At 34.2% G+C, this 22,015-nt stretch overlaps 1 protein-coding gene across 10 annotated transcripts in view; it reads right to left on the bottom strand.

The window, feature by feature from the left end:
• Positions 1-44: 44 nt before the first annotated feature.
• Positions 45-22,015, bottom strand: part of Nav3 (neuron navigator 3) — an 813,909-nt gene continuing 791,938 nt past the window's right edge. For 6 of the 10 annotated variants that reach the window (XM_013072315.3, XM_013072311.3, XM_087192477.1 and 3 more), the window contains 7 exons: positions 21,360-21,595; positions 14,271-14,425; positions 13,232-13,303; positions 12,474-12,670; positions 11,492-11,610; positions 7,643-7,846; positions 46-2,819 (listed from right to left, as the gene is read on the bottom strand). In XM_013072315.3, the coding sequence (XP_012927769.1) occupies positions 2,700-2,819; positions 7,643-7,846; positions 11,492-11,610; positions 12,474-12,670; positions 13,232-13,303; positions 14,271-14,425; positions 21,360-21,595 (1,103 nt within the window). In that variant the 3' untranslated portion in view covers positions 46-2,699. Of the gene's footprint in view, positions 2,820-7,642; positions 7,847-11,491; positions 11,611-12,473; positions 12,671-13,231; positions 13,304-14,270; positions 14,426-21,359; positions 21,596-22,015 lie in introns of all 10 variants that reach the window. The other 4 variants (XM_087192475.1, XM_087192472.1, XM_087192476.1 and 1 more) reach the window with 1 other exon arrangement.

Below are 22,015 nucleotides of genomic sequence, written 5' to 3'. Positions count from 1 at the left end.
AATATTAATTGAATAAAAAATTTGACATGAAGAGCTGTATCTATTCATTTAGTTTATTTATCTGCTTAAAAGCTTTTGAGCCCTTCCTATGATGTATATAAAATATAAACTCACACACATCCCTAATGATGACATATTAATAGTGTAAGTAAAACTTTAAAGCTTGGCACTTCCTTAGGCATAATCGTCTAATTTTTCTCCATACACAAACACCACACCTTGTTGTCAATAAATAATTCCACTTTAATGGCAAAGTAATAATTTAGACAGATACAGGGTGCACATTTGCAAAAAAATATATGCAAGCTGGTTTACAAGCTAGAGGAACAATAAACCAATAGAAAATACATCATCCAGTTAAGTCCATTGACACCAAGTACTTATTGTCGGGGCTTTACAAAGACTACAAAACTTTTCAGATGATTTATTTCACTGTTTCTGCCTATTTACATGATATGTTACATCAAAAATGTACAAAATATAAAATGTATACAGACAAATGTTTCACAAACTAGTTTAAGTTGTAAACTAGGTGGACCTACTGGGATGTATTGCAGGATATTCTGTGTATGCTCATGTTTGGACTGTGTTTCTCAAAATGGCAGGGAAAGATTAGCAATTTTCTTCGATCACGTATTATACAAGGGCAACTAGTCACTCATCCAGCTACATATATTGATGTTGCACAACAGGTTTGAGGCTTCAAAGTCAGGGTGACAATTCTCTGTGCATATATTCAGTTCAGATTTCCCTCCGGGCAATAGCACCGTGTAAGGACCTATATGCTTAGTGACACTCTGAAAACTGCACCGATGTCATGTGGTGCTGTTCTTGTTCTATAGCAACTGACCCATGGGTGGTCACAGAGGGTAGCACCATTTACACATCCTAAAAGTCACACATTTGCACATGCATAGAACAAGTCTACACTATGGCCTAGCCCTTGGGTTTCAGAAACTTAAAACCTGTGCTCTGTGTGTGGTGATAACTTCTCCAGTGGCTGATCAGTTTTCATGCACTCTCTTTAAAGCCTGCCACAACAGATGTACTTTCAGACAGTTTCACTTATCCAAAAATGTATTGGCTTCATGTACAGTTTTGAAGCATGCTCACTCTAGCACTGATAGCTCCTGCATAGTCATAACAACTGTAAATACAGGACAAATACACCAGATAATAACAGTTTTGAGGGTTTGCATTCTGTATTTGTTTGCAACGTACAGGAAATCTCAGCAAGTGAAACACCTTTTAACACCAACAGGGTAAAATACAATTTTGTTTGTGTTTGTTTTGATTTGTGCAAGTTTGAAAAAGTATTATTTACAATACCTACCCAGTAGACTGTGCAAATCTAACCTTCCTTTACAGTATATATGCTTCCTCTTCCACAGTGACTTTACTGCTTCAGTGTTCTTTAATGCTGAATTTCTCATGTACAAGTATAGCAATCAAAACAACATGCGTCAAAACTAATTAAAGAAAAAAAAAAAAGAACAGGGGAAGGAAAGCCAAATAATTGTGCTCATGCTGCATTTAGTGCTTCCAGCTCTGCTGGACCAGAATTCAAAATCTCCCACCTTCTGGAACTCTTTCACTTAGAATTTAGCCATATGTCTCTGCTCTTAAGTGATGGTCAAAGAGGGTTTCTGGATAGAAACCTCCAAACCAGAATAGTTTGGAGGATAGGCAAAGCAACCTGTTCACAAGGTAAAAATACTGATCTTTCTCCTATCCATTTCTTAAAAAAAGAAAAAAGAATAATACATAGAGATGAAGCTTCTGTGTTAACTGGCATTGCTCTGTTGTAAATGAAAAGACAGTGGAAATTACCAACGGTTTAGGATTTAAACCAACTGTTACACTTGTTGTAGAAATCTGTTTTAAGGCAGAGAGAGACAGCACCATAGGAAATGTTCCTTCTTTCACTGAAAAGGCTCAAACAAATAAAGCCCTAAAAAGCCTTTTGTCAGTGTTGACCTGTAATTGGTATAAAACTCTTGTTAAGGGAGTGGGCAGGTGGTTTAAAAAGACTACTGTGGTAAAAACAACCTTATAAAACCTGTGACTTATACACTAAAAAGTTGGTGGAGCACATCATGAGAATATGGCAGTTGGAATTACACTGGCACTTCTCCAGTTTGCCACAGTAGTGTTTTTCTGGTGGTTGCACAATTCCATTTGTGCTTACGGAGGACTGGCCTCTTGGCTTCATTCTGGAATGGGGTGAGTGCACAACACAAACACTACTGGAGCCCCGTGACCAGCACCATGTGGCACAAAGGAGGTTGGACAATCAAAGGAATGGACCCCACCTGGGGAGAAAGCTCATTAGAGAAAACAAAAGAAAGGGACAAAAAAAGGTCTACATTGTAAACTTTTTAAGAGGAAGAAAGTAAAGTCCAGTTTGGCTATCCCATGTGCAATCTATTCAGTTGTCCATCGCTAGGGTCCTTTCCAGTTGAATGATGGAGCCTTCTATTACTCCGTGGATATAAAAATGCCTAGAAATAAAATAAAGCTCCCGTTTCAATTTAGCATCTTGGCGGTTCAGACTTGGTTCTGCTCCCTCCTTGGAGACCACAACTCTGGGTCAGGGCCTTGGACAGGGTGCTTTCATACTGGTAGTGGTTTAGTGAAAATACCTTTCAAAAGAAACAATTTTTAAAATCATCACCTTTTCCCCTAGCCGTTTTCACCCTCTAGAGGGTAGATTCAAGAGATGAATCCAAAAGGTCTTCATGGTGGCTGGTGCTATCACTGTCGCAGCTTTGTGTGCCGGAGTAATTGGCTGCTTCTTGAAGTTTCATTAGCATATTCATCTGAAGAAAGAAAAAGAGACATCTATGTGGGCAGTGATCCATGGAGTCAGTGAGCCCCAGAACAAACATGGCTTGAGCTTTGTGGAAGAACCAACTCATCCCATCCAAATGGAATAGGAAAACAGTTTTAATTTTTAAGTCATGGCCCCTGGCTTCTACACTATTTCTCCTAAACATACCACACTGCCAAACCATGGGGACAAAATAGGGCTGCTAGATAACTTTTTCATTTGGGGCTGTGAATGAATATTGCTGCAGCAGGGAGACTGGAAAAGGAAACTGTGTCACAGCTGGACATCTGGGTTGGTTGCTAGAAAGTATGCCAAGCTTCCCAGCTTTTTGGCTGGTAGAAGCAGAGAGCACTGGATGGCAAGTGAAAGTCAGGAATGTTCATACACACACAGACACACACCTGGGTGCACACACACATGGTCCCTTGGGAGAAGGAGAGGATGGAGTGGAATAAAGCCAGCTGCTGCACACAAGCCACCATCTGCTGTTTAGGAGCTGACCTCAAGAGGAGGTGACTGAATGAAGTGAACCATGAGCATTTGAAGAGGGAGAAGGAAAAGATCACTGTCAAGTTTTTGTTGTTGAATTTCTGGCTAAACTATGATTGATATATCACTGAAAACAAAAACTACCTTCTGGAACAGAAGTGGCTGTCTCAAGTTTCCCAGCTTTATAGGAGATGGGTAATGTTTGTTCTCGTAAAAAGGACATATGCATGAAAGCATCTGGGGACAAAAGGAGCTCTTCAATGTATTATGAAACAAAAGGCAGTCACGTTGCTTGGATTTTGATAGATCTGCAGCTCCATTGTTCATGATAGAAGCTAAAAATAAGGCTGTTGCAAAGCAGTTGTGGATAACCTGATGGCTCAACAACTTTAGAAAGCACAGGAAAATAGATAAGTATCTTCATGTGAATAGTTGACTTGTTTTCTTTTTGAGGGTTTCTATACATTATAATTGTATAATGCATATGAATATTATTTTATATAGTAATCAAAGTTGTTTTTTTCTCCTTAGAAAAATGAAAGGAAAAATCTAAAACAAGATTCCTTGGTCATAAATTAAGATATGTATATTTGTATGCTTAGTGTAAAATCTGTGTTTAATAAATTATCACAGTAAAAAGTAAACTCATAATCCATTTCAGCAAGTATTTGTCTTTCTGACAGAGGCCACAGTTATAGAATATTTTGAACTCATTTAATAATCCACAGGACAATATTTTTCAATATAATTTTCATTATAACTCTCTGAATGTATCAAATCAGCTATATGAAAATAGGAAATTAAAATAGTTGGTGATAACCTCTCAAACTCAGTAAACCAAAAAAGCCAAATGCCCCTTACCCACACACACTCACACACCCCTAACTTCAAGCACATTCATATTCCCCATCTGTTTTCTTTTGTCAATCCATCTCTTACTGCAGCTGGCTGTATGTTCACATATTTGGGTGAAGTTGATTAGCAAATCAGAACTGTGTTTTGAGCACCTTCCTGATTTACCAAGAGTGGAAATGGAAAACGAGATCTGTTTAAGGGATGTGATTCTATCTCAGTCCCAGTTGTTTGGTAAAACTTGAATGCTGACTGTTGTTAAAGTATTAGGGTATAACAATTATGTTATTAATGTCTAATTTTTGAAAATGGTGAAATTTTCTGGTGGAAAGGGGATAACGTATTTTGTTTTAAAAAGCAGGATTTTCTTATTAGCAATATATCCTCCAAATTTCCAATTTGTGATAAATATATACAGTAAGATTTTTTTGTCTTCTTACAGTGTTGCTTTATGTTTTGAAATCAAAGATTACAAGAAGATAGGGTTATATATGATTCTGTTATCATTGGGAGAGATCATGATTCTCTATAAAAATATTTCCCTCCTTCTCCCCTACTTTGTCTCCATCACCACTGTCACATTATAATGTCTGTCATTTCTTTTAAACTTTCCTTTTTTCCTTATGTACAGGGGACTGAACCTAAGGGTTTCACACTGAGCAACATCCCCAGCTCTTTCGTAATTTTTATGTTGGGACAGGATCTTATTACGTCAACAAGTTTCCAGGCTGGGCTTAAACTTGCCTCAGCCTCCCAGAAGGCTGTGATTACAGAAGGCTGGGATCACAGTCTAATAATGCTTATTATTTCTAACACTTTGGTCAAGTCCTGATCATCTAGCACCTACAGATCTGACAGTCTCCTGACCTTAATTCTTTCTCCTTAAATTTGTTCTCTGCTCCATGACCAAAGTGATCATTAGCAATGGCAAATCTAACTAGGCAAGGCTTTCCCCAAAAATCTTTAGTGGCTCTCCTCTATGTGATAGTTTTAACTTTCTGCAAAGACAAACAAAGCTCAACATGATCTCACAATCATATGTTCCTATAGGTTTAATTCCTCCCACCAATTCGTATACTGTTCCCTAAATCCATCATTTTATTATATGCTTCTGTAATGCCTACATGCTGTTTCTTTAATTTTGGATGTACTCCACCCAGCCATATGATAAATTCTTATTCATCCCTCAAGAGCAAGCAGAAGCATTTCCTCAGTGATGCTTTCTCCTAACCACTTCCTTAGTGTATTCACAAATTTACCTATCATGTGCCTCTTTCACTGTAGTTTATGGAGGATGATATCTCACTCCACTATTGGATGCTAAGCATCAAATCAGAAATGATCATTTACTTCTTAAATCAAAAATGATAACTTCCTGATCATCAGATCTTAGCAATAAGTATATCTTTATTAACACTCAACTTGTTGATGAATGAACATTGTATTTTAAAATTAATGTGAAATGTGCTGAAATCTTGCATTCTTGTTCAGATGCAAAGCTAGAACAAGTAAATAGTAAATTTCTTACTAGGATGCCTTTCTCTATCTATCTCTGTCTCTCTCCCTCTCACCCCCTCCCTTCCATTCCCTTCCCTTCCCTTCCTCCCTCCTTGCCAATTTTTTTCGGGTTCTGGGGATTAAAATCAGGACTTTACACTTGCTAGATAACTGCTCTACCTTGGGCTCCATCCCAGGCTCCTCCTAGATGTTTTGCTTTTGATTGTACTGCAAATATATACTTTATGTCAGTAATTATAGAAATATATATAAATAAAAGAAGACAAAATATTTATTTTCCTACCAGAAATGCATAATTCAAAGATTTATTTTTAAATGATATCTTTGCCCTTTGGCTTCCAGGTAGGTTTTAGCCTGTAAAATATCACAATTCCTTATTTCTTATAATGTTTATTAGAGCAGCAGATTAGGAAATAGAATTTTTTTAATGCCAGTTCTTATGTCAAAATTCAAGACTTCACATCTTTACCCTGTACTAGAAGATAAAAGCATTCAGAACCAGAGAAATTGGTGCTTGATAAAGTTAGGTGACTTGGACTGTGAGAAATCAGAAAGTTCAGGGCATTTCCAAAGGTCCTATATCCTACTAACACTGTAAACAAACCTCACAAATACCTCTTCTTGTCTAAAATAGACGTAGTATATCAAAACTGCAGAAAGTACATTAGAATCTATTAAAAATTCAGATCAAACAATCCATTGTTGAACTGTAAAACTTACATTTAGTTTGTTCAATTTTTACCAATCTATTAGCAATTATTTAGTATAAATTCACAATTATGTTGAATTAAAACAGTTCTACCATAATTGCTGATTTCTATGTATCATCTGAAGGATCAAGTACAGTACTACATTATAAAAATATAAGTCTGGAACCTTATGAAATTAGCCTAGATTAGATTTCTCAAAGAGGATTTTTGGACTAGGCAAGTTTTTGTGGAAACTTCAGAAATTTTACAGAACTTTTGAAACATCCTCCAAATTGTTCCATGAGGATGCATTCTGCTACAAAGAGGCTCTTCAAAGTTTATTATACTTTCTACATATGACCCCCAAAATGTTAAGAATGATCGGTTGAGATGATGATGATGTGTACGTTTGACATTGTTGACATATGGTATTTTATAAAATATCAAGTCATTTTATGTCCTTAGGTATAGTTGTAGATTGTGACTTTTTAATTGTTTATTTTTGTGTGTTTGCATGTACTGGTTGTAAAAATCTAGTGATTTCTTTAGTCATATGATGGCAAGCTAATAAGTACATGTGAAACCAACACATAGAAAGAAATGTATAAAATGTACATAAAAACAATCTCTACTCCTAATAATTATACCTACTTAGTATTTTCAAAATATTAATACTTCTGAGTTTCATAGACTTACTCTAATTATTCTAGTATTTTGAGATACAAAGTCATATACACTTGCACATTGAGTAAGGCAGAGAGAAGAACGGCATTTTAATTTCTAGGTCAGGTTTTCCTTCCATCCTGTAACCAACAGAAGACCAGAGAACTAATTCTAAATTTAATCAGGATAGTTGATATATATATGAGTAGATATTAGATTAGTTGACAGCTGATTTTAAATACATAATTATATTCTTTTTTCATTTAAGATTAAAATTTAGCTTTCTCTGAAATACCTAGCAAATTGACTCATGAAATTTAGAAAACTTATTTAATTACTAACACAATTTAAAGCAAATTAGTAGGATAATTGTAGGCATATAGTTCAACTTGGTTTCAAGGTTTCTTGATTATCTTTAAGGAAAACAAGTGTGGCTTCCTTTTTAAGAATTTCATCCAATGAAAGTAGGCTGAAGGTAACGGAATTAAAACTGAGTGTCAGTATCAGGGAAGTCTTAAATATTACCTAGGGTAACTCATGATTGACCTAAATGACTGAAATGACCATGCACTGATGGAAGATTCAAACCTCTGCGACTTACCAGAGGGTCCCCTTCTGTGTCAGTCTGTGGAATGTGCTTTGTGGTTGTTGCTTCTTTCGTGGACATACAGGCCTCATACCCAACATCTTCCGGTCGCAGCTGAAGTAACCCTGGGCCCTCCTGTGGCAGAGACGCCGAGCTCCATGGGTACGTGTCAAGCACCCACTTAGAAGGATCTTCCCATGGTGCGCGTTTGCCATACATCTAAAATTTGGAACGTATTTGGAACACATAAAATTCATTTTTATTAAGTAAAAATATGACTACTAAATAAACATTTCTGTTGCACACTGATATCTTATGGGACATTTAGGGCAATTAAGTGTCTGTATACACTTTTCGAGATTTTAAACATATATATATATATGTATGTATCTCTCTTAAAATTGAAACTATTCAAAATAAAACTGAACATCTGGCTAGATAATCAGCACTCAGGGGAGAATATGAAGGAGTTTAGTATAAACACATGTAGAAATAACTGCCCACATGTGTCTTTATTAGCAATTTTACAAACCAAGAGAAACTCAAGGTTGATAAATAAAAGCTCTAGTTTTAGAGAGAGGATTTTTTAAAAATCCATGCTCATAATAAAGAGTTCTCTATCAAAGTGCAATTGGCAACGATGATGAACAAATGAAAAGAGAATTCTTTTTCACTGTCAAAACTCACTCAAACTTTGAGAGAATTATTTTCCTTATAAACTTTTTCCTCCAATTAATTACCTCTAATAATGCCACTGCTTTATATAAAAACTCTGTTTAGTTGTATATGTATAAAACCACCAGGAAAAGAGGAAGAAAACAGAAAATTTCAAGTATCAATTTTGTAAAAAATTCATGCAGGGGCAAACAGTACAATAAGAAAAGATGATCTACTCCAGTGAAAATACTGGCAGAGTAGTAGAGAGGAGAACATAAATCCAAAAAATAGTGAATGTTTTTAAGCTGAAAGCAAAGTTGAGACCAATCTGGAAAGGAGAAACTGAGGAGTCAGAGGTTGATGAGCCTTTGTTAGCAACAACAGTATAGCATAAGGCCACAAGAGACAGGGGAAAAAAAAGGTTAAAATTAAGAGAAAGAGGTAGAGATGGTTTTTCTCTCCCCATTGGACTGGCACCTCCAATGACAATCCTGGCTACCAGGAGCTTACTGAATCTCACAGCAAACACTGTGGTTTGTCTCACTGTGATGGTCTACTGCGGTTCACTGAGACAAAAGTAAAATATAACCATTGACAGCATTGGAATCCATCAAATGATTTGGAGTTGACTTTTGGGTCTCTCCTGGAGAAGCTAAATGAAAGATTTTATCTTTGCCTAAGGGGAGGGTCTAGGTCCCATATCTGTACAGTTCTTTAGGGGATGATGGCAAAAGTAACAATATGAATTTCTAAAAACTGTTCTTCTGGTTTAGAAAAGAAAGTTTTCTGTCAGTTAAAATCTTACTTTTTAAAGGATGTAAAATATAGTTTGTTCTACATTCTAAATCAATTGAAGAAAATTCCTGGAAATCTTATGATTTAATAAAAAAGGACTTGAGGGTCTAAAATTTACCCTAAAAGAACATGAGCACCTAGAAGCAACAGATGTCAGCCTCTGAAAGAATCACGCAAGATATCATCCCTTAAGAAAATGTACAAACTTGGAAGAGACAATAAAAAGCTAAACAGATACTATTCCCTGTTTTGGAGTGAAGAGACACTACAGAAAAAGAATGAAAAGAAGAATCTAAACATTCAAAACAAAATGAATCAATCGGTGACATTTGAGGAAAAATTGAACCACCAGAATACAGAATCCAATCCACTGTATCATCAGTATTGTTTCCAACTAGAACATGAGGTAGAAAGCACTCCTCATGCTGGTCCTCACCAAGATGAAAAGAGATTAATTTTTATATATTCCACTGAACTCAGAGCTTCATCTTTTCTACCAAGCTTCATTTTTTTTTCACCTATTCCTCCAATTCAAGTTTCCTGTTGCCCGTAGACCGAAGGGAATGTTTATGATGTACACAATTCCTCTGTTTCCTAGTCCTCCAAAGGGGATGGATGAAATTTGGCAGGAATACCTGGTGCCAACTGACTTTTCTGGCTATCACAGCTTTCAATAGCAATGAAAACTATCTTCCTCCTCACAGTTTTACGTTTTTTGGTATTGCATGTGCTGAATTCCCATGCCACCTGCAACTCCTACATCATGATTGATTCAACTTTCACACTAACCTACTACTAGATATATACTAGATATATGTAGAACCATAGCAAGAAGAACTTTTTTTTCCTTCTTTGAAATAATTTTGAAGTATCTCTATTTTAGTTTGAGAAATATTTTAAGTAATTACTTACTACTTAAGTGATTATAGTTTTGTACAAATTGAAGGCTAATATAAATACAATTCTCTGGTTAGACTTTCATAGGTAGTATTTATTTAAATATTTTAAAAATGCACCTTTAAAAATGAGATCTCAGCAGGTTAAGCATTTCTAGGTGTTATTATCTTTGGGATTTTAAAAAGCTTCCTTTTTCTCCTACCAGTAAGCAAATATGAAACAAGAATTTCATGTACAAAGACTTGGCTGATGAAACTATCTAGAGAACAAACCATTTAAATAATTCTAAAATATGATATCTAGAACATGGTAAACAAATTTTTATAAAATGCTTTGAATACATCATCAAAATTGAGAGACAAGCTCGAGCAGCATAATAGCTTTAGAAAAATCGTGACATATGATTAATTTGAAAAATAAAAACCATTGGTAACTTTTATGTTGTTGGAGTCTCTTATTGGAGTAGATGCACTCAGACCCTTAAAACATGAGAACAATTATTTAAATAAGGAATAAAACCAATAAACAGAAGTTTTGTATATCTTAGCTTCATCTCTAAGGGTCTAGAACACCTTCTAACATTCATCATGATCACCAGAGCTATCGTGGTAGCTGTAAATACTGCCACGCTATTCTATTAGATGGAAGGAACATGATAGCAAAAGGGAGTGAGATTTACAGTATGAAAGATAATAGAATATGGAAAATATGAGCTATATTTTAATTCTAGTAGCAGTTATGAAAACCATAAATAAATATCTAACCAAAACTGCCTAAATCCTGGCTCAGTTATTGAAAAGGAGATTGGATTCCTGCACATTAAGTTGGGTGATTTTGTAACATAAATCATAAGAGTTTCTAATTCTACAGTTTCAAGAAATTTCATACCAAAACTTGGGAAAAAGCAAGACTGATGGAAAAAGACATAATCTGTTTTATTGAAGAAAGGGAATTTTTTTGTTAGTGATACATTTTCACTCTTTAGTTAAGCATAAACAGAAGGACTAGTTGTAGAACCTCATGAAGTAAGGTAAATGAGAGAAAAGGCAGAGAGGCTTTCATACCTGTCATAGATAAAAAGACCAACCAACTTTCTTAGGGTTTAGAGTACTCCCTCAAAAACAGCAAAAGATCTTACAGGTGACAGTAAAGAGCCCCAAACAGTGAGACACACTTAAATCAGGGGACCTCTAAGCAAATACTGCTTGCTACATGTGATGAGTACGAATGATGAAGGCCTAAGTAATCATGGCTGTGTCTTAAGATGCTCAAGTACACAACTAACTGCCTAATAAGAGCAGTCTCAACTAATGTGTACTTGTTGCATATATTGTGTTTACTCTTTCTCTTATATATTTGTTATCATAATAGGTAAAATACTGCATAGTGGTTGCTCTTTATTGCTCTTTTTATATTTCATGTCTTATACCTGAAGAAATAAGTGTATTTTTGTTTTAAATGAATGAGGGTGTTTTTATGTTAATTTTTAAAAGTTAAGTAAATTGAATATTATACCTGGAGGCCTTCTCTCACTGCCTCCAGAATATAAGGTACCAAAGAATAATTCCAGAGATCCATAAACCACACCCTAGAACCTTCTACATCCATGGGGCAGGGAAGGAAAAGTCGAGGACCTGAAAAGACACAAATAACAACTTATGTTTGAGAACTATTATATTTGCCAATCTAAATACACATTTAGACGATATTTTTCACAGTATTCCTGGAAAATTATAATCTTGACTAAATCTTTATTAAAGTATGTTTATTCAATACTCAATGTCCTGATCTCTCCTTTTTTAACAATAAAACATTAATCTAAAGCATAATATATTAGACTTAGGAGAAATGGTAAATGTCATTAAGCAGTCACCTTGCCTAGGTTTACAAATAACATAAAATTCGGCCATGCTGAAATGAATTGTTGAATGCAAAATGTCATTTATCTGTAGAGTATGGATTCTGTATGAATATTTTTATCTAAATATAGAATTCTTAATTATGTTGCACTTATCACATGTTTTTATGATCCATGACAAACTAAAGAATTAAAAAAAATTTAAGACCATGTAAGAGAAATAATTCACTTTCATCTTCATGAAAAATAAATTATTTACATATCAGCTAAATTATCTCTAAAATCTTCTGTCACAACTATATTTGTTATGACCAATTAGCTAAAATTTGTTTTTACCATTAAACATATCCTAAAAGAATTGTATTTATTTCAAATGATTACCTGATTTTAGAAACTTACCTTTATTGAGTTCATTTGATTTCAACAATATGTTAGTAAGCCATAATTGTCAGACAGAATGAATTTAATTAGTGTTTCAAAACAGAAAAATACAAAGTTTTAGGAAAGAAAAAAATAAATTTAAATTTTTGGGTCTGAAAAACATTAGCTTTGGTTATTATTTTCTATCATCCAATCTGGCCATTTCTACCAAGTACTCTTGGTTCCTGGAAAATGGCATATTGTCATTTTGGAACTCACCAATGGTAACATCAGAAGAACTGTGTGTTTCCAAAAAACTGTTGAGATGATGCCATGTCTTAGGAATCCAATCTATAATTTTGACTAGGTCATTATTGCGTATGTTCCTTTCAATTTCCAGCTCTATCAGTTTCCTTCGAAGATATCTACCTAAAAAGCCTTTTAGTGGTTCAGTGTGGTTTGCACATAATACCCACCTACAAAAAAAAAATCAGGCATGTTGATATGAATGAAAGGTAATTAATTCCACAGTAATTTCCATTTCCCTACAAAATAATAGTATTCCTTTATAAGTTGATGGGCACATTAAGTGGTCCAAGGAGTTAGGAAGTTTATTTGCATGAGAGTTACATGGTGGCAAGCTCTACTTTCTGAGCTAAAGAGAGGCTCCTGTGCATCAGCAGTGCGTGGGAGTTTAAACACTGAGCCCTCTTCTGTAGCAGAGTCACGAATCCTAAAATAGGAACTCTCTCACACTTAGAAGAAAAGTGTTCTACTTTAGCTGGGGACATAGTGAGCAGGAAAAACATTTCTACTCTTTTCTTTTTTTAAAAAAAACCTGATTCCAGGCTGAGGCTCACAAAATGTCTGCCTGAAAAAGTGTCAGAAGATGTGAGAATTATTTTCACAACACAGGTCATCACTGGCAGGATTTGGACAGAAAAAAAAAAAAGGAAAAATAAATACCAAAGACAAACAAAGACAAACTGGAAAGGTACATCACCAGTCCAAAGAAAAAATCTTCAATTTATCTTTACCTGAAGTTGTGATGCAGTTCTAGATTTGGTGATGAAGAAGCTCCCTGATTCATTGTTCCAATAATATATGGACTAAGAAAAATACAGAATACAAAATTTAGATATTCTAAAGGTAAAAGTGATTAATGCATTAAAATTGTCTTAGAAAACAAGACAAATAATTTTTCCCTTTTAAAAATACACTTTTAAAAGATCTTTTTGTAGTGTTAGATTGAAAAATGGCAAATACAACTGAACTCCAAATTACCATTGGAAGTTCTAATTTTAGCTCTGGCATCAAGTTAATGTATTTTCTCTCTCTTGGTGTAAGTTTTTTCATTTACAAAATAAAGAGGTTAGTCAGAATAATCACATGATTTTGTCCCACTCTAATATCTTATAACTGTAATGATTATAATCAAAATTTATTAATATTTTATATTTTAATATTTCATAGTTACTTTAAAGGTTCTCGATAACATGTGTAGATTTATGTTTAACCTAACTTTTTTTTGGAATATTCAGCACCATTAAAGTTATAATCATTTGTATTCATTATGCTCTTATATGTCCTTTCTTTAGAAACCATGCTATAAAGAATCTTAGTAGGTTTTTCAGATTTTTCATATCATATATTAACCTTTCCTTTTATTATAAATAATAAAAACATGACAGTAAATGAGAGAGCCATGTCTGAATGAATTAAATTTATCTGTAGAGAAAGCTGGAATTTAAACATTGATATAGAACGAAACTAGAGCTCTAAAGTTTCCTGCTTGTTACCATTTTCCTGATTCAAACTATTCCATTATTGATCTGTAGAACATAGCACTATCCAGGAAGTAATGTTTCTATAAAAGTGCCCGACAAATAGTTGTTGAATTAATAGATATTCTAAGGAATACTATGCATAGATTCTTTGTAAATATGATACAATATTAGGGAGGCAGTCTGAAGTTAATGGAACAAATCATAGTTCTTAAAATACAAAAAGATACAAGAAAGCAAATGACATCACCACTTTTCATATTTGATTATTTAAAATATTTTATAAACATACCATTTGTTGTATTTACAGTTGAGGAAACCATTGAAGATATCACTCAAAGATCCCACATGATGAAGATTATCAAGAATTATTACAACTGGGAGCTCGACATCATTATTATCAGCACTGCACTGCTCAGCTAAGTTAGCCAGATACTGCTGTAATTCCTTTAAAAGATAAAGAAAATAAATGTCTTAATGATAAATTCATACAAATGAAAACCAATTAATATTTTAGGAAAATCATACTTTATCTTCAATCCAGGTTTTGTTTTCACTAAAAGTTATAGGTCATTCTATTACTACAAACACATTCTACAAAGCAAAAAAACATTTAGCGCTGAAAAGATAAATTTTTCAAGGAAGAGATAGAAGAGGGAAAGTACAAAAATATAGTCCCTGTAGCAAATAAAAAACTATAAATGAAGGCATATTTTTCTGTGTTTTTTTTCTTGAAAGAAAATTAGTTCTAAGTATGATTATGGCAAACCATAAATATTGAGACTGACATTTCAATGATTAAAGTGGATTTTACCAATTTATAATTTCAAGTATAGATTAAATCCCAAATGGCACTTCTTAGTTTCCACTTGTTTTAGTTATTTTCCTCTCATTGCTAAGACAAAATATCTGACACTCAAAGTTAAAGGGGGAAAGGTTTATTCAGCTTACAGTTCATAGATCTTTCAGTTTATAACTGCTGCCTCCAAGGCAGGGTGGCATGGCAGACAGGCTTTGCAGAGGAGAAACAGTCCATGGTGGTCAGAACAAAAGCAACAAGGGGGACCTTAGGAGCATCTTTCTGGCCCTTTGTCCCATCTAGACTACTGGGATAAGGGCAGTGCCAAACCAATCACTCACATGTAGTGTTTTAGTAATCATTCGCCCTTAACCTCAACATCACACATTCCAGATTCAACCATCTCTGAAAAAGACTGCATGAGGCTTTTGGGGGACATCTAGATATAAGCCATAACATCACTAACACTTTCAAAGTTTCAATTCCAATTCATTTCCATTAGCTGCATCTAAAAGTACTGCTATATTTCACTGGGTCTTTAACTTTAACGTTACCATTTAGCATTTCTTGAGCATCTTAATTCTTACACAGGTATTATTTCTGGTTAATAGCTTTTAATCTAAATATGATAACCAATTCTCTGACTGACTTCTCACAGATGAGTAGGCCAGGAACATAATTAGGTTTTTTAGAATTAACCTAATCAGTAAGAGCATTTCCATAATATTTGCATATTTACAATGACATTTTCAATTTGTAAATCTTGCTCAGGATTAATAAAAAAAGAAATTCCATGATCCCTATTTCTGGCAGCCAGGTAAATACATGAACCACTTACTAGATGCTATCTTAATCTTTCTGAAAGGCAACTAAAAATAGGAATAAAACAATGGCCAGGGCTATGAGGTATTTGTAACAGTTACTTAAATTCAAACATAAAATTTATTGAATAACTAAAATATTATTTACTTTATATTACTGTAGAACATAGATGATATAAAATAGAATCACACAGAATAAATGCTGCCTGAAACAGAAAATATGGAAATAATATGTTTAAAACTTGTGAATAGTCTGAAAAATTTTACTTACCTTAAACGAGAAAATGAATTTTCTATCACTCATCTAGCTATATTAAGACATTGACTCATTTATAAAATATTCACTGTCTATCTACCATGCTGACAGCCTTAGACCCTATTGCCTTCCCCTGTGGTCTCTAAATGTTTTCACATTAGGGAATGAAATTTAGATATGATAAGTCATTTCAATATAATTTCAAGAGTATATTTTGAAAATTGAGAGTTCAAAGGAAGAACGTCACCTAATTCGTGGGTGTCAAGGACAGTTTTCTGGAGGAGGTAATGTTGGAGCCTGGGGAGGTTTATCTGCACATATACAATGAGCTTATAAAATGTGTAAGGTGCTAAGAGATGCTAAAAGACGCTTGTTGAAAAAAAAAAAAAGATTAATGCCCTCTGGGTATCCTAGAAGTTTTCGTAGGGTGGTGGCATTTGAGATGAATCTTGAATAATGAATGAAATTGCAACTGACAAGTTTGTAGTTAGTCATCACTTTAACACACTTTTACTAAGTATTTACTATATGCCAGGTATGATGGCACCAAGGAGTCAAGTAAAACTTTCCTGTATTCCTAGAACCTGGAATCGATAAGATAAGAAACAGGCCAACAAGTTCGTCATGATGCTATATAGTAAGTAAAATGCACAAAACATAGGAAGATATAAGAGAAGCATTTGACCCAGGTTAAAGTTCAGACAACAACAGGATACAGTAAGGGAGAGCTTTTAAAATCTAAAGAATAAAAAGTGAAAGTTGGAGAGGAAGAGTGCATCATTTGTTTCAGAAAATAATAACTATTGTTGCAGGAGAATACAGTACAAGGGAGTGGTATGTGTGACAGAGACGAAAACATGAAAGACCGAATCCATGCAGAAGAAGTAGGATTTTATTATATGAACACCTGTGAACCATTGATATCTTTGTTTGTTTGCCTGTTGTCAGTAGGGAAGACCAATTTATTTATCAAAGGAAACAGAAATATGAAAGATAAAAGGATTAATTGGAAGCGGAAAAAGCATTCGAGAAGTGTATTACTTAGGTTAGGCACATATTAATATAACTAACAGTCAAAATACATTACTTGCAGACATCAAACTTTTTGTTTATATCATGTAAACATTATTCATAACATCTAGAAAAGGTTTTCTGGTGGCAGTACTATTTGCTTTTAGCCTTTTATTTTAGTATTAGGTAATATTTTGATGTTTTGAAAAAAGAAGAACTTTACAAATGGTGAAAGAAGAAGCAAAGGCACAAACATGAATGATAACCACATGGGCAAGAATCAGCAGCATAAGTTTTGTGATAGTAAGTGATGATAAATACAATGGAAGAGGAAGCATGCAATTGGATTGTTTCTGATGGCTGTGCAGAAACATTGAATATTTTGGGAATCTGAGTAAAGTTGAATCATGATTTAAGAGTGTAGTAAGCATACTGCAAAGGAAGAAAAGATATCAGTGCAGGAACGCTGAAACTATTGAAGCCCAAGAGTCCCTATGGGTCTGAACAGGGACCAATGTGACATTTTTGATCTAGTGTAGAAAGTGAAGGGAAAACACTAAAGGATTTCAACATGAGCACATTTTAATTATAAAAAAGATATTGTTTTCCACGATATGAATGGATAAAGCCAACAATAGAATGAAGAGAAATTGTTAAGGGAAATATGAATTAAGCAGTCAGCAAACAACTATAGAAGTCCCAGTGATGGAGAGTAGTTTGGGTTTGTGGGTGCTTGTAATAGAGATGAATAGAAACAAATGGACTCCTTATGTTTTCTCAGAGCTCGATTTGTCATTTCTAAATTCACATTGTAGCAGGTGAACAAAAACATATTTATAAGGCAATGGAAAACTTACAAATCTGGAAGAGTGGCACAGCTGATAGTGTTCGTGTTGACCACAGAAATCAATGCAAGTTGAAGCCAGGGGAACATTAGAGTAAAGTTTCATTTACTGGTAGGTGAAGAAAGAATGGTCACCGAAAGAGACTGAGAGGGAATTTATGAGGTGAGTAGAAAGGGAATAGGAGAGGATGATAATCATGAAACTTCAAAGATTTTCTAGAAAGTGAAGGTGAACTGTACCAACATTTAAAGAGAAGAGAGGTAAAGATGAGGAGAGAGTGAGTGAGCAGATATGCAATGAATTTGGTAATTAGGAAGTCACTGGATAATTTTGGACAAACAGAGTCATTAGACTGTTATGTAGTTCACCTTTCTTTTCTGAGTGGCAATACATCTCTTGGAATGTAATGAAAGCTATAGAACAGTCAGATGTAGAAAGAGATATGCACAAGGGAATTTTTTCATATGACTTAAGAGTTTTTTACAGACTCCTGTACATCTTATATTGATGCACTGATGCAATAGTATTAGAAGTTCCATGTCTTTTTCTAGTCAGAAGAAAGCTGGGATATCTATCAGATGAACCTGACAATGGACATTGCTATACCTTGAAATTATAGACAGAACATCACAGTTACATAAAGATGGTTGATCACTGCTTTTTATGATTTTTGACACCAGCAACACTAAAAATGAATCTGCCAAGTCCAGTTTTCTGATCTTCTCCCTCTTAAGATTCCAAGTAGCTTCAGCGGGCTACATAGTCTTTACTAAAACTATCTCTAGCTTTCTGGGCCTGCAATATCAAATGTCACAAAGTCTAATTGTTTATGTGCGCTGCTCTCAATCAAAATATTCCAGCTGGCAGCTTGAGGGAGGGCTTGAAGTGGAGGAAGAAGAACAGAATGTAAAATGTAGAGGTACCAAAAACATTAAAAAATTTATTTCATTTGATGGTTTATACTTTGATTTTTTAAAAAAAAATCAGTAAGTGCTTTTTGGTTGTGTCTTTCCAGTGCTATCTATGGCATAGTATTGAATACAACAACAATTACACAGCTTTATTTTTCCAGGGAGAGAATTTACTATTTTATGTTTAATTTGCATTTTACTTTAATAAATCTACACTGTTAGCAGCTATCCCTAATAAAATCTCAACTTGTCATCCCCTCTTCTTTTACATCACCTCCACTTGTACTCACTCCACCTCCAAAAACAAACAAAATGTGGATTTTCTGTCCATTTGGAAAGAATTAGTCAAATTCTCTGGCAGTGGCTATTTATCCAGCATTACTGACAGCTCATTCATATCTAGCAACCATAAAGAAGCAATAACCATTTTTAATTGTGTTTTGTGTTTTCTTGGTGATGAATGCCATGTGATTTGCCCATGGGTTTCTTCCTATTACTGCTTCATAGCATCATTAGTTCCATTCAAACGCTGCTGACAATGCTTTTGTGCTCATTATTTTGTATCAACAAGTGAACCTCCTTAATAATGGCACGAATAATGTTATTTATCAAAAAAGCAGAAGATGCTAAGAATGTTAGAAATATTTAATAAAAACTAGAAAAGGATATGCATGTAACATTATTAAGAATACCTTCAAGCACTAAAGCTTTTTTTACACTGAAATAAAAAAATATATGTATATGTATATATATATATATATAATAGATCTTAATGGGAGATATATTTTGTAACTGATGAAAACTACCTTTTTAATTTCAGTGTGTCAAATAACTTCCTAATGAAGCTTGAAGTCAACTGCCATGTATTTAACTTTTTTGCTTTTTGATACCAGGGATTGAACTCAGGACCTTGTACTTGTGAGGCAGGCATGGTGCCACTGAGCTAAATCCTTGGCCAACATGTATTTAATGTAAACACTGATTTTAAGTGATCTCCAACTTTATCAAAATGCCTTGGTCTCCTTTAACAAAACTATTTCACTCTTATTTTCTAACTAGTTTTTATTTTAAATCAAAGAAGTTGTATAGAGTTCTCATATATCAAAATTGGGGAAAAAACAAAAGAGATCACAAGGATACCTAAGAGACCTCAATTTTTTCATTGTTTTTTTTTCTGAAAAGAAGAATAATTATTTTAAAAGTCTCTTCTGTAAAGATATAAGGAGACCTTATCACAGGAGGTATTAAATGTGTAGCCTAAAGCAAACAAACAAACGTGTTCCTTCAACTTGGCTTAAAGAAGAGTCATGTATTTTACCTTATGTTTTCTGTCTCTTCTGTTGAAGTGACAATGAGTGGTTCAATCACAATTTAATAAAATAGTGCTGAGTTCCAAGTAAACATTCAGAATGTATGGATTGTACTTATTTGACTTTTGAGACATTCCATTATGCTCTATCATTGTTCTTTTGAAGAAAATATGGCAGGCAATTTTGACCATAGGGGTGTGTGGCATGTGTGTTTACTGTGTTAGTGTTTAATCAATGAATGCAAGTAAATTGTACTGGGCTTGTTATTTGTGGTTCTCTCTCTCATATACACACACACACACACTCTCTCACACACACACAAACACACTTAGTCTTTAACATAGTCCTATTTTCTCATATTATTCAGATGAGAATGAAAGCACAAGCAGATTCAGTAATAGACCCTAAATCACACAAGTAGTCAGTGTTAAGGACAGAAAGAATTACTGCATTAAGAAGTTTTTGTTCACTATGCTGTACGTCAGGTTTACTTCAAGAATCCAATAGGTTTGGGAGGGAGCACATTCATTCCTGGAAATGTGCAAACCTGACATTTCTGTGATAATGGGTCACTTTAGATCATCTAGCCAGGTTATCTTCAAAAAAGGTCCTAGGACTCATTATTATTGGAATTCCCTCAGGATGTTACTTATAACAGTTGAAGTTCTCAAGAGAATCTTAGCTGGCATTGACTCAGACTTTCATAAACACAACTAGTAAAACTAGTTTACTTTTAGGAACCTGTTTCCCATATCAATTTCCTTTTAAAAAATTCTTTATTTTACTCAGTATGTATAAAATTGCTGGGCAGTATGAGTGTTCAGGCTCATAAAGATGGCACACTAGACCTGGGTAGGTGGTGAAATAAACACGTTCCGTTTCCTATGGTTCCTAAACACAGTTCTTATACAGATGAGACATAAGCAAATTGCTGAGATCCTAGAATATTTTAATTAACACCAGATCTCCATTGCTGCAAAGTTCCAGTGAATTTTGACTTATCTACTGATACTCAGACCTAGTATTGCCTTTTTATAAAACACTGATTACTGGATGTGTCATGTTTTTCTGTTTCTCCCATAGCACTGTACACACATCAATCTACTCCAGTACCTCCTAAATGGTTATCTAAGAAAAACCAGACAACAAGGGCTCTGTTGTTTTAGTCTGTACTATCCCAATGCCTTTAGAGTACCTGGTAACTAATTATTATTATTATTATTATTATTATTATTATTATTATTGAAAACAAACAGTATCTTTCTCCAAATTTATAAAGAAAATTTGTTCCCTTACCAGATTATAGGTTTAGTGAAGAGACAGATATTTTTCCTTGTACAATATGAAATGTCATACACCCTTAAAACTTGATTACTTAAGACACTTGTAGATAAATAACAGCTGTTCTCTTAGGACTCTGTGACTTACCTTACTTGACTTGTGGTCCACATTAAAAGTGGCAATAGCATCCTCTGTTTTTTTCCTCCCAGATTTGGTTATAACATATTCAGCAAGTTTATTTGCTAAATAGGTCTTTCCAGTACCACTTGGTCCTGAGAGTATAATTCTGTGATGCTCCATCAACAAGTTAAAGTACCTTTGGGTAATTGGTTTAGGAATCAGTGTATCAAAAACAAAACTATCCAAACTGTTTTCTTCTACTCCTGAAGGAAGAAAACAAAGAAAGTAGTAGGCCTTCTTGTTTTCCATAAGCTAGAACAAAAAATATGGTGTCAACCAGCAACAGAACTTCATTAGTCAAAGGAATGCAGTCCATAAAGAATAATTTTTAGGTATTTCTATCCCACAAATGTGGACATTTTTAGATAGAAAAAATATATCAGGATGAAGGCAGCGTGAAGATCCAAATGAAAGAAAACTGCTTCCTTTTGTTCAGGCTTGCCTCTGCTGACTACTTCATGTTTTCCACTTATGTTTGCAGAGAGAAATGAAAGCATTATAAATTCTAATACAAAATATTCCCTTCCTTTGGAAGTGGTTAGTTTTGTTAAGAATAAATATGAAGTTTATGTAATATGTCCATGTGTCACTGTGTGTTATCTTTTTGTTTAACCTTTTCCTTT

This window comes from Heterocephalus glaber, unplaced genomic scaffold, assembly GCF_053883595.1.
Source record: "Heterocephalus glaber isolate CG9 unplaced genomic scaffold, H.glaber_assembly_v1.0 deba00001571, whole genome shotgun sequence".
Taxonomy (NCBI): Eukaryota; Metazoa; Chordata; class Mammalia; order Rodentia; family Bathyergidae; genus Heterocephalus; species Heterocephalus glaber.
This window is presented reverse-complemented; position numbering and strand designations above follow the sequence as displayed.